We start from the raw sequence: 16,724 nt of genomic DNA, 5'->3' as shown, positions 1-16,724 counted from the left end.
CGATCGCCTTAAAACATAATGACAGTTTTCTACATGAATGTGTCCTACCTTCTAGTCAAATCATAATGCTTCGTATCAAGAAGCCAAAGTTTCAGCACTGAGAGTTAGTGAACGATGTGGCCGAAAGATCGGTGAAGTTCATGCAAGACTTTTATTGATTAATCACAGTAGATGAGGAACAAAAACATTTATTGTTAGGTACAGTCCTAGAACATCGGAAAATTTATCCTGACTGTAAAAAAAAACTACTTTAAAATGAAAATTTTAACAATGATATTATTTTTCAATGTATATGAGAAGATAAAACATTATTTGGATGTATTCAAGGTTTATTTTTAGTAATAATAATTAAGATCTAAATTTCTCCATAGTAAGTCAGTATAAATTTTCATGTGAAAACTTTGGCATTAAGTCGGCACGGGTTACCACTGTCTGATCGATATAATATTTAGTATAGGAGATAATGAGGTCAAACCGAAAAAAATTAGAGGGTATGCGTATTTGAATTCGAGAAAAAAAAATCCCCCTTATGTCTTGGGACACCCTAATGTACAGTCTGTTAACTTCGTCAGAATACATCATATAACTGCACGATTTTAGAGTCTGGATTGCTGGTTCGACCAGAATTACCATGGCTTTCTGCGAGTCTGGACGATACTGCCATGGATAAAGATGGAAATTTTCTTAGAAATATTGAGATCAAGACATTGAAGGAAGGATCTCGTTTAACTGCAGATGAACTTATTGAAATGAATGCAATTTCAATATTAGATAAAAATCAAAATTTGAAAAAAATACTCAGCATTATACTCAAATGCAAGTAGGTATGTTATTGTCAGGTATTACAGAATGTGACTATTTAGTTTACTCTGAAATAGGAAAGGATTTAGCTGTAAGAACAGTTTTATTTGATGAAAATCATATTTTGGAAATTTGTGTATGTCTTGTTAATGTTTATTTTGAGAAATTTCTTCCTAGAATAGTTAACGAGTATGGATCAAATTATGACTGAATTTGAATAAAAATAAATACAACTCTGCGTATTTAATTATTTATTCCCTTTAAAAAATGATTGCGAATCTTACAATACCCTTCCGATTCATAAGCTTCCCTTGCTTCTTTTAGGTATAATTTTCAATAACTACATCACACGTAAGCCTTATCCACACTCACGCCGAGAACACCCGAGCAGCGTGAATGTGATCCATTGCTCGTCTCGTTCTCGCTCTCGCCTGTTCTCGGTTCGGTGGCGGTATTTTGACCCGAATCAAAGGATGTCTCGGGCGAGATAGGAGAAGAGTATCACATTCTCGTTCGATCTCAGATCAAAGCATGTCTGACTACCGGCAGGTGGTGGTATCCAAAAATAAGATCACAAATTGATTATGTTACTGGATATGTGCTACGCAAGTTAAAAATAAAGTGCAGTTTGTGCAAAGAATCATTATATAATAGAGACACAATTAATAGTTCAATTCAGGAAAGGGAATATTCTCATAATAAAAATTGCCTCACATATCCATCACTTCCATTAATAAAGTGTTTTTCTAACATTCAAGATGTGGTCATAAGGATATTAAGAAAAAAAAAGCGATTATCGACAATACACCGAAACTATATTATAAATAGTTATTGACTATAGCTTTATAAAATGCGAGAAACATAAAAATGAAGTAATTTTAAAAATTGAGCAACTTGTGCTCAATTTATTTGTATATAACTGGTGCAAAAATACAATTAAATTATTAACAGGGTCCAGAACTGATTTAGAACAAAATGATGTAGTCCAAAAATTAGCACTTACATACTGTACAAAACGATAAAAAAAAGATTTTGTATTATTTACCTTGTTTCATTTTAATTTCCTAAATAAAATTCTCAATAAAGGAAAGGTAAAGGTAGAGATGTAAATAACGCGTATGTACTGGTCGATTCAATGTTTAGTACTTTTTACTCCAAAGCTAGGTCTGGAGGATCACGAACTTCTAAACAAAAGATTTGCTTTAAAAGTATTTAGTATTATTCATGAGTCAGACAGTTCATACACCTTATTAGACTGGCACAAATTCTTCTAAAACATGCTGAAAAATTCCCGTCAACGCAACGAAAGCAAACAAGAACGAATATCTAGAACGAAGAATCGACCAAAAATAAAAGCAATGCGTTAAAAATCATCTAACGGTGAACAGCCATCTTTACCCATTACTGAAACATCTACATCAGAAATTCGTTTAGAGGTATCATTACCAGTTGTTGAAACATCTGGTTCAGGCAACAATGTCATCAGTCTTTACCCGTTACTGAAACATCTGCATCAGAAAGTGATAGTGGTAGTGGTATCATTGGTATATTTTTTTTTGTTTTGACTTAATTGTATATGCTAATTTGTTTTAACTTCCAAATTCTGTGACTAAGAAGTATCGTAAGGCCACAAAAATAGGACTAGCTATCGGAGTAAAAGGAAGAATTCGCACTAAAATTGACGGGTCCCAAGAACAAAAACTTATGTAAATATAAGTCGATTTTTAGTTTTTTGATCAAATGTATTAAGTATCATAGTAGCTATATGGTAGTGTAATTATTTTTTAAATAGTGTTTTTACTTTATGAAATAACGAATCGAACATTGCCTTATCTGAGAAATAGTTCTACGAACAAACACGCATCGACATGTAAGAGCTTGTTCGCCGCGGTAAGCACTACGCGCATCGCGATGTAGCGTCAGTCACGATCTTGTACTCCTCAGTGGCGGTCGATTTTGGAGATTCAAACAAGTTTTTAATTGTGAGTCAAATTAATGCTATAAGGTGTAAATACAGTGTCACAGAGTATTTTTTGCGATGTCTGCATTGTCAAGAAAGAAAAGAATTTTGAATTTAGCGCTACAAATGAATGAAAATAATTGTTCTGATCCTACTACGAACAGAAATAACAATGAAGAAAGGAATAATCTTGGTAAGTAATTGTTTTATTTTTCAAGTTACACGTATTTTAAAGTTGGCTGAGTGAATTTGTATACAAAGCTAAATGTTTTAAGAAAAAATCGAAAATTATTGGAATTACCGTCGTGTGTGATAAAAGTATGTTGTTCTACGTTAATAATCTAAAAAGTTTTTTTTATGTATAATTTGTTGTAATAATTTCATTATTAAGAAAAACTACACAATAACATTTAATTTTGTTATATTTATTTTTACGACATTATTTTCACATACGATGTTGTTCAGCCAAAGTTCTTCTAAAATTTTCAAACGTATGTGCAGATAGGATGTTGTTCTACGGAAACTTACCATAAAAATGTAGTCTTATGTGATAACGAGATTTTGTTCTTTGTAAAAACTTTTACATGAGACTTTTTTCTAATCAAACATACACCATTTAATACTCTTCTTTTAATTAAAATGATTTATTTCAGTTCTGTGCCTTCGGCTTGACCTTTCGGAGATTACCTACCTTACCTAGAGTACACACATGCTTGCTACTTACGTCCATTCATGATAGTGTGAGCTGCGGGCGGGCACAGCGACGACCGCGCGGGGAGAGAGGCGGCGGCAGGCGCGCGATTGTAACTCGAACGCGCTCTCGTCAGTACGCTATCTTTATTCTAGCGTGCGCACGTATTGCTACAGTGTAACCACAGAGTACTTTTTATATTATGAAAGTGTAACCGTTATATTGTGGTGTAACGTTGTTGTAACGTTTGTGTAAGAAAATATATATAACGGTAAGTTATTCATTATTTTGTTTTGTGTGAATTGTGTGTTTTAGGTGCGGGCCAACTGTGAACAAGAATGCTGAGGTCTAAGTGCTTAATTTTGCATCTGCAATTTTATTAGAGCCAATAAAATGTTTGTCGGACATACCATCCACAAACTGCGACCGATATAAGCGATACGTTGGCAAGCCAGCCACTATCGTACCTACGGGTCGCTGCGAGTTGCATGTTTTGTTTACATAAACATTGCGGCCCAAAACTTGGGCGGCGCGGCTCAACTTTTGGTCGGCGCGGCTCACCATTTGAGCGGCGCGGCTCACCATTTGAGCGGCGCGGCTCACTATTTGAGCGGCGCGCGGCTCACCATTTGAGCGGTGCGGCTCGATATTTGACCGGCGCGGCTCAAGGTTCGAGCCGCGCGGCCCTTAATCTAGGCGACGCCGCCCAACATTTGGATGGCGCGGCTCGATATTTGAGCGGCGCGCCCCGCGCCTTGAACCGCTCCCCAACTTGTGAGCACTCAGTGAACTTTTTCACTTTGCTTCAGATGACCCAGCTTGGAGGAGTGGTGACTCTGGGTGAACTTTTGGACGAGCATGCCGAAGCGGAGGAAGAGAACGTGATCTTGGAACGGGTGAAAGTTTTGGCTCAAGAGCATCTCCCCGATGGTTGGACGAACTGGGAGGTGACCACGGCAACGAAAGAGGAAGTCTTTGGGGAGAAAGTCGACCCAAATATACTAAACAAACTCGTAGTTGCTTTGCCTACCGTAGGGTTAGTTCGTGCCTTTATACCGGAGGCGGATCACCTGTCCGAAAAAAGGTATAGGGAAATTCGGCACAAGATACTAGACTGGGCATTTACACGTGCCCTTATTATAGGACCTCCTGCCATCTCCAACCGCATCCGCGGATCTGCGGCGCGCACGGAATACGTGAAACAGTCGGTTGCTGCGCTTATGCCTCTTCTCCACACAAGAGCGGAGACAGATAAAATACTCTCAGGCTGTCTTTCGGAGACAGAAGAGACCAGTCGAAAGAGGAGGTCGACGTCTCGGGTCAAAGAGCCCGCGACACGTCGACCTAGGCTTGAGTCTCCGCCGTTCTCTACTGGGACGTCACTTCAGGAAGAAAGGTTTTGTGCATTAGAGCAGAAAATGGAAATGCTCCTGGAGATGGTCACTCAAAGCAGAGGCAGAGACAAAGATTCGGACTCTGATTCTGACAAGGAAAACGATTTTTCCGATGGCGAGGAAGAAGTAAGTTCGGACGCCTCGGACGCCCCATCGTGGAAAGCCCCTACCTGGGGCCCATATCCAAACGAGCAAGACGAGCGAAACGAAAAGGAGCTTGAGTTTCGACCCACGACTAAAGAAGCAGATCCTCTTGTTCCGGAGCCGTCGTCGCAAGCCAAAAAGGAAGGCATTGAATGTCAAAGACTGGGCACTGATAGCTGGAATCGCATCAGATACAAGGACGTAGAGAAGCACTTACACGCCGCTTCGCCATTTAGCCCGCCTTAAGTAAATACAGAACTGGGTACTTTAGCCTCGCGGCTCTCTCCGTGGGTGACGAGGCAAGAAGGAATTCTAGGCACAATCACACACGGATTGTTGCTCCAGCGCAAGGCGCTAGCAGACGGGCTCAATGCCATAATAAAAAAATGCCCAGACATCAGCACGGACTTGAGACGGTTGGTGGAGGCAGAGGACTCTAAGTTCAAATTAGTGTCAGATCAACTGCTACAATATGTTTGCGCTAATAGGGCTGAAACCATTGAGGTTCGTAGAAAAACTTTCAGAGTGCTTAGTGCGAGTTTTCGTGAATTTTTTTACGGACTCACATGAGAGCGCGTATACTAAGAGTGAGTTGCACCAACTTACTTTAACGATAACAAAACTCGAACCAACGGTCAAATCTCTGGTTAAGTCAATAATGGATTGCACCATTTTAACAATGGTTAAAATGACGTCATATTTAACGATAACCGTAACCAGTCAATTTTGGCCGGTTATCGTTATTGCTAAGTTAACAAATGTCAAAATCTTGTCAAAATAATAACCTAGTCCGTTGTTTTCTGTTGTTTTATCATATTTAAGTATAAAAAAATTAAAAATGTCTTTAGTACGTGATATTTTATGGGAATCTAGTTCTTCTGACGACGAAAATTATAATGATTTACCTAATTCTCGAAAGAAAAAAGTGTATCAACCACGTGTTAATCGATTCCTAAAATGGAATGAGCAGGAGTTCTTGGATAGATTTCGGATTTCCAAAGGTTTAGCACGAGCCCTGGCTTCTCATTTAGCACCATTGCTCCAAACCAGAACCATGAAGTAAGTGCCTGTTTAATAAAGGCTTTAAAACTATAGTGGGAATATTTGAGCCGTCCTATGTATGACTAAGGTATAACTACATAAACAATATTGTTTTTCTTTTCAGAAACTTTGCAGTTACTCCAGAGCAGCAAATAATAATGGCATTGGAATTTTACGCATGTGGTTCTTTTCAACGCTGCATTGGGGATGCTGCAGGTGTTCACAAATCTACTGTTTGTCGAATAATTCATCGAGTGAGCAGAGCTATAGCCGGACTAAGAACAGACTGGATTGCAATGCCTAAAAATATTGAGGAAATGGAAACTGAGGCCAAAAAATTTTATGAAATATGTGCATTTCCTAAAGTAATAGGAACTATAGACTGCACACATATACCAATCAAATCGCCAGGTGGTGCAGATGCAGAAACATATAGAAATAGAAAACAGGTATTTTCTCTTAATGTGCAAGTAATCACAAATGCTGAGATGTACATTACAAATATAGTTGCTAGATGGCCTGGAAGCTGTCACGACAGCCATATTTTCAACAGCAGTGTCATTAAGGGACGCCTAGAAGATGGAGAATTTGATGGTTTTTGGTTACTAGGAGACAAAGGTTATGCCAATAAACCATATTTGCTAACACCTCTACGTAATCCTGTTACAGAAGCTGAAAAACTGTACAATGAAAGTCATATTCGTACTAGAAATATTGTAGAACGCAGTTTTGGTTGTTGGAAAAAAAGGTTTCCTGCAGTGTCATGGAAACTCAGAACAAATACAGCAAGAGCCCAATGTGCTATAGTGGCAATGGCTGTCCTATATAATATTTGCAAGAAATTGAGAGACCCGATGCCAACATGTTACGACTCTGATAATGAATCATCAGATTCTGATGACAATGACCTGACCTCTGCATATGTTAGCCAGCATGACGAGCATAATAGGAATATGCTAATAAATACTTATTTTGATAGATTACATTAAGATAGACTATGTTTTAAATGAATAAATAAAAAAACTTCAAAAATAAAAATGCATTTTTATTTTTTTTCTCAGTAGAAAACAAAAAGTGCATGGCATTTTCAGATTCCCATAATTCAGAAAGATAAGGATTTTGATGAAATTTCTCCTATACAAAAGTAAAATGTATCTTAAAAATTTATTTTTTTCTCCCTTAAAATATCTATTTCAAGTTTAAGTTTATCCACTTCAAGCTTATGTTTTTCTTCATTGTGCCTCAGTAACTGGCTGTGTAATTCATTTTGGTGACTAATAGATAACTTTATCTTTTCCATCTCCAACTCATGAAGGCCATCTAAAACTGTCAGTTTCTTTTCCCTTAGTGCTTGTTTTATGATATTTTCACTCTTCCCTTGTTTTTTCTTTATGATACCTAAAATTGAAATAAAATATTAGGCTACACACTCAATAATTAAATGGCCTATTAGCGCAGTCGGTGGTAACCCTGCTGATGTACTAGATGGTGTGGGTTCGATCACCACCAAGGAAAAACACTTGTGGTGAACTCTGGTGTTTTTGTTATATATTTATCTATGTATGTAAGTACAAAGTTTGGCTATAGATTGTCATTTAAAAATACTTACGACTTAGTTGTGGTGCTACTGGTCTCTTTAGTGATGAATGTGGGGCACTAGCATCAAAAACTTCATCTGGGACAATATTTTCAACATTATCAAAACTTTTGTCTTGATCTGTAATAATTGTGTTGACTACAACATCCTGCAAACAAGTTAATATAATTAATTAATGCATCTAATCCAAATACATATTAAATAATTTGGAATACATAAATACCTTGAGTATATTGGGCATGTCATGTTGAATTTCACTATCAGTATTTGTGTCTAGTTTCACTTTCTGTAAAAACATTGCTTTTATTATTAATCTTTTCAATTTATTACTAAATCTAAACAGCAGATTGGTGGCAAATAGTTTTGAATAAATAGTGCAATTTATTTATTTTTTAAATTTTTAAACCTACAAGCTTAGTACTTATAAGTTTTATCACAATCACTAAATATTTGTGATGATATGTAGATAACAGGGTCTAAAAATAATCAAATTATCTTTAACAATTCAAACCCTCATTACTTTTTGTATAGGAGGAATTTCATCAAAATCCTTATCTTTGTGAATTATGGGAATCTGAAAAAAAAAAAAGAATATATTTTATAGTATCTCCTTTACACCTTATTTATAATCTGCAATAATTTACTCACTGTAACAATGGAATTTGGGGAAATAATGTCATCATCATATATAGCCTCATTTCCATCAATAGATCCAGACATAATGGATCTTAACCAATCAGTAGCATCTTCTGAATCTGGAGGAAGTGAGGGAGGATTTCCTCCACCTGTGCGTCTCATTTCCTGACGTTCTCTACTTGCTACCTGCAAAATATAATTTCTTTGTTATAACATTAGACATAAATTGATTCATGTTTTTAGAAGGTGAGATTAGTTCACTTCCAAGCAGCGGAAAGTAGGTAGAATTACCTTCTTTGCAGATCTTTTCATATTTTCAAATTTATATTTTAGCTGCTTCATGTTTCTAGGTACTTGACCAACAGCATTAAATTCCTTTGCGATGCAGTGCCATGCATGGTCTTTTGTTTTGTACTACTCCCATCAGTTTTTACACATAAGTACATTTTATATTTGTCTACAAGTATCTGCAATCGACTAATCTCTTCCTTAGTAAAATTGACACTTCTTTCCCTGTAAAAATAACAAATACTTTATTCAATGTGGTAAATAACAATAGGCAGTAAGGAATATACCATGAATTTTTCATATGGATGTTTAATTATGTTATTTCACATAGTTTTTTTTTATTTATTGTATGAACAATTAAATAAAACATTTTCTAAACAATGTTGTATGAATAAAAAGTGTGGACTGAGATATTATTTTATATAGGACCTAAGTAAAACACGCTTGATTTAACTTGCATAGGCTAAAAGTTATAATGTACTAATGTAGTGGCGCACTTTTTATCAGGTATAATAAATTTAACATAAAATTAAACTCACTTTGTCTTGAAGTCATCCATTATTACTATTACAATATCCGTGCTTGATTCGGCAAACAGACGGACACAACAAAAACACAACAATTATAATAACACAAACCTAACCTCACGAAACGAGATTCGTGAAAATAAATTTGACATAAGGCTCACAGTGTTGTCATAACAAATAATTTTCCCCGTCAGTTTTTAGGGATAATTTATCTTTTTATACTGTCAACCCCATTAGCGTTAACTGTTAACAAAAAAATCATGGTGCAACAAACATTTGTAAAGTTCTGTGGTCATCGTTATAGTTACTGCTAAAATTAATCTTAACTATAGCATTAACTACGCCTGTGGTGCAACTCACTCTAAGATTTGTAGGCAGTGTTGCCAACTTAGTGGATTTTCCACTAATACTGGTGGTTTAAGTCCCCTATTTAGTGGCGAAATGTTGAAAGTACTGCGGGTCAAGTAGCGAAATGTAAGTTTTGTGGTACAACTTTAAGGAGTTACTATGGAGATTTGAAGTCTCACGGAATGTCAAAAAAGCATCTACAAAACAAAGAGGTGAACGACTACTATATAATTATATTAAGTACTCATTCATTGGTCAAATGCGTAACTAAACAATTTGTGAAACTACTACGCCGATTATAATTTGTGAAGGATTCGGATCGGGTCGGATGAATTGCTAAACAGATGTAATGCTTTGTCTGTTTTAATTTTCTATCGTTGCCGAGTTACATCTTTGGATGATTAAATTGTTTTAGGTTTCAATAAAATATAAACAATATTTTTTTAGTGGTGAATTTGGTGGTGATTTTAAGTGTGGGATACATTTTTGTTAGTGGTTTTCTGGTGGTTTTAAAAGTTGACTCTGGTGGTAAGCTTCTACAACTGTTGGCAACACTGTTTGTATGGAACAAAATCAGGTTCCAATTTTTGACACTAGGTGGAGCTGTTTTTGTTCCATACAAATCTTAGTATACGCGCTCTCATGTGAGTCCGTAAAAAAATTCACGAAAACTCGCACTAAGCACTCAGGCCTAAAAATGACGTCCTCACCAGCGCCCTCAACAACATACCTCCTTCGCCAACCCACCTGTTTGATGAAAAACTATTTAGCGCGTTTATTAAAGACAACGGTGGCACATCGGGAATTTTTGCCTCATCTAATTTAAATAAAAAAGAAACTATTCATTCGTTTCGGAAGAACTCATTTCGCAAAGCATCTTCGCATGCTTCCAAAAGCAAACAACCGACTGGTCGCGGTCACTCTTCAGCAGCGACCACCACCACGTCTACTCGCAGTGCAAACTACCGCCGAAGCGGAAACTCTAAGGCACCAAATAAGCATCCCGATCGACACGGAAAGGATAAGAAATTACAAAGAGGTCGTAAGTACTGACAATTTTCACGGGGGACAGTTGGAGAAATTTCAAGCTCGGTGGCAGGAGTTAGGAGCTCCAAAGAAGATTTTAAAAATTATTACAGGCTATACAATACCCTTTGCAGCAAAACCACCTTCGATTCCATTGCGCGAAAATTTAGGAAGGTTTTCCACAAACCTGTCCCCTGCTATGTCCAAGGAGATAGAGATATTGCTCAAGTCAGGTGTGGTAGAGAATTGCGAGGTTGCGAACGGGTTCCTATCAAGAATATTTCTAATACCCAAGAGAAACGGAAAGCTACGGCAAATCTTCGATTTACGACGCTTGAACCAATTTCTCAAACCCCCGAAATTTCGTCTGATAAATCAAAGTCAAGTTCCAAATTTTATGCAAGAAGGAGATTATCTCGGAAAGCTAGATATCAGCCAAGCCTATTTTCATATCCCAGTGAAAAAGAGTCATCGAAGATTCCTTGCGTTCGCTTACGCGAATCGGGTTTATCAAATGACATCTTTACCTTTCGGCCTGTCCACTGCACCAATAGCCTTTTCCAGTGTCAGCAAGTGGGTAGCAAGTTTTCTGAGAGAAAAGGGTCTTCGCGTTCTAGTCTACTTGGACGACTTCCTATTTGCACACCAAAACCCAAACACGCTGGAGAGGCACATGCGTTATGCAGTAGAAATTTTACAGAGCATGGGTTGGTGTGTCAATCTAGAAAAATCCGTGCTAAGGGCCACACAGGAAATAAAATTTCTGGGAATTATTTGGAATGTATCGACAAACCAAAAGACGCTTCCAAAAGACAAGATCGACCGGATCTCAAGAGATCTCAATCAAGTCTTAGAAACAAAGCAGTGGTCATGGGAATCCGGCACGGCATTGATCGGAAGGCTAGGGTTCGCATCACTTGTGACCCCTCTAGGAAGACTTTACACCAGGCATATGCAAAGAGCGGCAAGAAAACTGTCACAAGACCGGCCCGGGAAGAGGGTGGCAGTGAGTTCACAGGCTATTCAGGAAGCTCGTTGGTGGGCTCAAAATATCAGAAATCCCGGAAGGATCTTTGTACCGGAACCGACGATGTTTGTGAGCACAGATGCCTCCAACGACGGCTGGGGCATTCAGATGAGCGACCACCTCCTTTCAGGTCTGTGGACAGAAGAGCAATTAAAATGGCATATCAACAGAAAGGAACTTTACACAGTCTTAGTAGCTTTGCAGGAGTTCCAAGAGGTAGTTCTAGGTCAATCAATAATGGTTCAGTCAAACAACAGGACAGTGGTGTCGTATTTGCGAAACCAGGGTGGAACCAAGTCTATCGCACTGCTAGAAATGACAAAAGAAATCTTGGTCTTAGCTCAGAGTTTAAATGCAACCATTCACTCGTTTTACCTGCCCGGCCGCTACAATTCAATCGCCGACTGCTTATCCAGAGGAAAAGCCCTACCCGATTGGCACATCAAAAGCGAGATCACACAGAAGATATTTCGAAAATGGGGAGTTCCTCAGATAGATCTCTTCGCCTCAGACCAATCGAAAGTAGTACCGGTCTATGTCTCGATAGATGCAAAGGACACACAAGCTCTCTTCGTGAATGCGTTCAGCCGAACTTGGAACTACGAACTGGCGTGGATTTTCCCCCCTCCACCACTTGTACCTCGGGTACTCCAACATCTGAACAAGTCCTCCGGAACATTTCTGATCGTGGTACCTCGATGGGAGACAGTGTTTTGGAGAAGCGACCTCAAACACAGAGCCCTGGGTGCCCCGTACCTGATACCGAACTTAATAGAGAACCTAATCGACTTATCCACGAACCTTCCTCCGCCGAAGGTAGAAAATCTCTATTTGGAGGTCTGGAAGATACGGGGTGGGCGGATTTAGTAGCTGGTTTAGACCAAGCTGACGTTAACCTGATACAATCAGCATGGCGCGATTCGACTTGGCGTACCTACGAGTCCGCATGGAAGCAATGGGTCTCGTGGTGTAGACAAAATGGGAGAAAACCTAATAGTCCTCGACCTCTTGATGTTGCTGCTTACCTGGGTTCCCTTTCACGAGTACGGAAATTAGCCCCATCAACAATTATGGTTCACAAGTCTGTAATCCTTACTTTTGCCGACCCTACTCAAGAAAAACAACTAGGAAATCATCCTGTAGTGGCTGCAATGCTCAAAGCCATAAAAATTCAAAAATGTATGTCAGCAGTACCAAAGACTCAGATCTGGAACATTCAAGACTTATTTCAGTGGCTAAAATCGAATATACCTGATAAGGAAAGTATTTTTCAAGTATCTCGTCACGTGGCGCTTCTTCTATTGCTAGCTTCAGGTCGACGTATACATGACCTCACCCTCCTTATGATAGACGACCAGCATTGTGAGAGATCAGATTCCTCAATAACGTTTTGGCCAAGATATGGCTCAAAAACAGATAATGACAGGAACCGTCAATCCGGATGGCATCTAACATGCTCAGGCGACATGGATTTGAGTTTAGTAAAATGGATAAATTGCTTAATAGACGTGACTAACAGTAGAAGGAGGGCACGAGAGGGCTTAAATAATTTGTTTATTACAACGCGAGGGAAGGTTAAAGCAGCTTCCAGAACCGTTATTGCGGGCTGGTTGAAGGCACCCTTTAAGGATATTGGCATAGACTGCAGCCCAGGCTCGGTTCGATCAGCTGTAGCTTCTAATGACTTCCAGAACAACGTACCGCTGGATGATATCTTGAAACGAGGGAACTGGAGAGGCTCGACAAATTTTTTCAAACACTACTGTAAATCAGTAGAGCAGCCTCGAGGTAGAAATGTTAATGTTCTTAATAATTCCTTTAATGCAGTGTAAGACTGAACATTTGATCTCATTAAAGATCTCAATCTTTACCTAATGTTTATTTATTAGATATAAGAAAGGGTCAGGACCCTGTTATGTTTAAAATGATAAGGTTTAAGAGTCTGTTTATATTTGCTAAATTGTTCAACTATGATGAAGAATAAAGATTTTATGTTTGATAAAGAAGAATTAGTTATAAAACTGTATTAATAGCATTTTATCGTTAAAAGATACGTTTGCTGTGATCGTACAAGACTTGAACTGATTTTGTACTTACTTGTATAACAAACAGCCATTGATTCTAATTTTAATAAAACAGCTTGATTTTGAAGATGAGAACCTAAGGTTTTATTTCTCACCTTTATCACAGTACGCTTAATAGCACCGGCAGATAATAGACACGTCTCCGAAAGGTCAAGCCGAAGGCACAGAACTGAAATATCACCGTTTTCCACCCCGAAGGGAAGAAAACGATTATTTCAGGTCTTGCCGAGGCTTGACCTGAGCAAGCTCTTGCCGGCTTTCGGAGATAGGTACTGACGAGAGCGCGTTCGAGTTACAATCGCGCGCCTGCCGCCGCCTCTCTCCCCGCGCGGTCGTCGCTGTGCCCGCCCGCAACTCACACTATCATGAATGGACGTAAGTAGCAAGCATGTGTGTACTCTAGGTAAGGTAGGTAATCTCCGAAAGGTCAAGCCTCGGCAAGACCTGAAATAATCGTTTTCTTCCCTTCGGGGTGGAAAACGGTGATATTTTTACTAGTGATAGGCGAGTACTCAAATAAGGAATTAAAATTCAGTAGCTATATTGTTTTTTATTTGACTTTATTACAGAATCTGCAATTGAACGTGACAGCAATACTAGCTCCCCGCTACCGTCCGATGCCCAAAACATTATCGTCGAAATGGCAGAAGTATATCATGCCGTATTTGATGAGACTAACCATACAGATGTACCAGAACTACAACTTGAAGCTACCGAAAATCATATTCATACCACATGTCAGCAAGTAGTTTCACCCTCTAACACCAATACAACAGTATCTGAAAAGCAGCATGAAACTACTGAAAATACAATTTCTAATACCTGTCATCAAGTGGCAACACCAGCACCTGTACTTTTTTCACAAGATTCGTATCCAGAAGAAATACTTACTCCATTGAATATAGAGGTAACCTCTAGTTTTAATAATTCACCAGCGTTATACCTAGAAGAATTTGAAGAACCAGCTGTTGCCACTCCTTCTACTTCACATATCACACTAGCTACACCAATGCCCTCTCCAATAAATGTACACAGGAAGTGTGATGATCATTTTTGTCCGGACCATAGTTCTTGGATAGATTCTGTTGTGTAATGAGTTTTTATATGAATAAATCAGTTGTTGTCAAGCACTGACGTGGAGGTATGGTATGAGGATAATATAATGAGTAAAAATATAATGTATCAGGTAGCGATGATTGTTAATAACATTCCTATTTCATGCAATAAACTATGTGAAATAAAAAAGGCATCTCGCGATGATAGAGAAATAAGCGAGCTTATCAAGTGCATTAACTCGGGTTGGCCGGAGCACAAATGTAAAGTAGAGGATGTTGTTAAGCCCTTTTGGTCTATGAAAGATGAATTGTATGAAGTTGATGGTGTGGTGTTTAAAAACGATATAATTTTAATACCTTCTTCTTTACGGGGTGAAATGTTACGGGTCGTTCATGAGGGCCACCAGGGTATAGACCGCTGTAAGCGCCGAGCGCGCCAAGCAATATTTTGGCCAAACATTTCTCGTGACATTGAGTTATTTGTTAAACGTTGTTCTATATGCCAGGAATGTTTAAATTCGCCTGCCAAGGAACCATTATTACCTGTGGAGATTCCATCGATTCCGTGGAATAAAGTTGCATCTGATATTTTTGAATGGAAGAGAAAGTATTTTCTTTTGATTGTGGATTATTATTCTAGCTATGTGGAAGTTTGTGAGTTACCGAATATAACGTCGGCAAGCATTATAAAAGAAATTAAGCAAATATTTGCGAGGCATGGCATTCCTGAACTACTTGTCACAGATAATGGCACACAGTACTGCAGTCGCGAGTTTAGACGATTTGCACGGGAGTGGGGTTTACTCACATAACATCATCTCCTAACTATCCCCAATCAAATGGGAAAAGTGAGCGCGCAGTTCAGACTGTCAAGTCAATGCTGATTAAATGTTTAAGAGATAACAGTGACTTTCAGCTGGCCTTACTTAATTATAGGAATACTCCAAGAGATGGTCTTAGTTCCCCATCACAGTTACTAATGAGCCGTCAGTTAAGATGTAAGTTACCAGTTAGTGTTAATATGTTAAAACCAAAAGTAGTTGAGGAACATGAAACAATGTTGCAGAAGCAAATTATTTCTAAAAGGTGGTTCGATAGAAACACTAAAGTTCTTCCGGAACTAAAATGTGGAGACGAAGCTATTTGTTTAAATGGGAAAAATAAAAGAACAAGATGTAAAGTTATAGGGCAAGCGGGATTTCCTCGTTCTTATTTTGTTGAGACAAGCTGTGGCAATAAAGTAAGGCGCAACCGACGACATTTGATAAAATGTGAGCCAATCCCGGTGGCAATCGATGTGGCACCTGCTTCCTCTGATCAGGAAAGAGGTATTCAACCTAATGAGAAAGATGCAGCAGGTCCTTCAGTAACCTCGAGCGGAATCCCGCCTGGTCCATTGACTAGGGCAAAAGCTAAACTATTTACTAGTATTGAATCTTTATTTTAGAGTCTTGTTTCATTTTAATTTTCTTTCAATTAATTGTGTTAGGTTTTTGTTCCCTGAGAATTTTAAGATTTATGTTATTTTAAGATTTATGTTATTTTAAGGGGGGAAGTGTATGTGTGTTATGTTCTTAAAAGGGGAGTTGTTGTGTAATGAGTTTTTATATGAATAAATCAGTTGTTGTCAAGTATGTTCTTAAAAGGGGAGTTGTTGTGTAATGAGTTTTTATATGAATAAATCAGTTGTTGTCAAGCACTGACGTCTATTACTACAGATTCTGTTCAATCTGTAAGTACTAGTGTTTCGACTTTGACATCATCACAACAAAAAAAGAGAAGATCAAGAAAACGATTAGTTAATAAGGACATTTGGTCTGACGTAAAACGAAAATATTTAAAAAATCTCGGTAAAAGCTATGTGTCAAAAAGAGGCAAATTCGTTGAGGATAAAGTTATAGGAAAACCTTGCAGTTGTCGGTTTAAATGTGCTGAAAAAATTTCTGAAGACCAAAGACTAGATTGCTTCAATAGGTTTTGGAAACTTGGGAGTGCCGAAAAACAATGGGGATTTGTTGCAAAATATGTAAAAAAGCTCCTAAATATAGATGTTTAAATCGCAGTACTCCTAACAACCGTCAGTTTACACTCAAGTATTTCTTGCC

General features: G+C 38.2%; 2 protein-coding genes across 2 annotated transcripts; one reads left to right on the top strand and one right to left on the bottom strand.

Moving 5' to 3' along the window:
- Positions 1 to 3,662: 3,662 nt before the first annotated feature.
- LOC135118747 (uncharacterized) lies at positions 3,663 to 5,236 on the top strand. Its single transcript, XM_064041533.1, has 2 exons — positions 3,663 to 3,723; positions 4,262 to 5,236. Exon 2 carries the CDS (start codon positions 4,262 to 4,264, stop codon positions 5,234 to 5,236), a length of 975 nt encoding a protein of 324 aa, XP_063897603.1. The 5' UTR covers positions 3,663 to 3,723.
- An 870-nt stretch (positions 5,237 to 6,106) lies between these two features.
- LOC135118749 (uncharacterized) lies at positions 6,107 to 8,664 on the bottom strand. The gene is made up of 6 exons (XM_064041534.1): positions 8,556 to 8,664; positions 8,277 to 8,450; positions 8,149 to 8,202; positions 7,852 to 7,914; positions 7,641 to 7,776; positions 6,107 to 7,429 (listed from the first exon to the last, which is right to left on the bottom strand). Exons 1-6 carry the CDS (start codon positions 8,604 to 8,606, stop codon positions 7,188 to 7,190), a joined length of 720 nt encoding a protein of 239 aa, XP_063897604.1. The 5' UTR covers positions 8,607 to 8,664; the 3' UTR covers positions 6,107 to 7,187.
- Between the last annotated feature and the right edge of the window lie 8,060 nt (positions 8,665 to 16,724).

This window comes from Helicoverpa armigera, chromosome 25, assembly GCF_030705265.1.
Source record: "Helicoverpa armigera isolate CAAS_96S chromosome 25, ASM3070526v1, whole genome shotgun sequence".
In the NCBI taxonomy this organism is placed as follows: domain Eukaryota; kingdom Metazoa; phylum Arthropoda; class Insecta; order Lepidoptera; family Noctuidae; genus Helicoverpa; species Helicoverpa armigera.
Note: the sequence above shows the minus strand (reverse complement) of the source record. Positions and strands in the feature narration are given on the sequence as shown.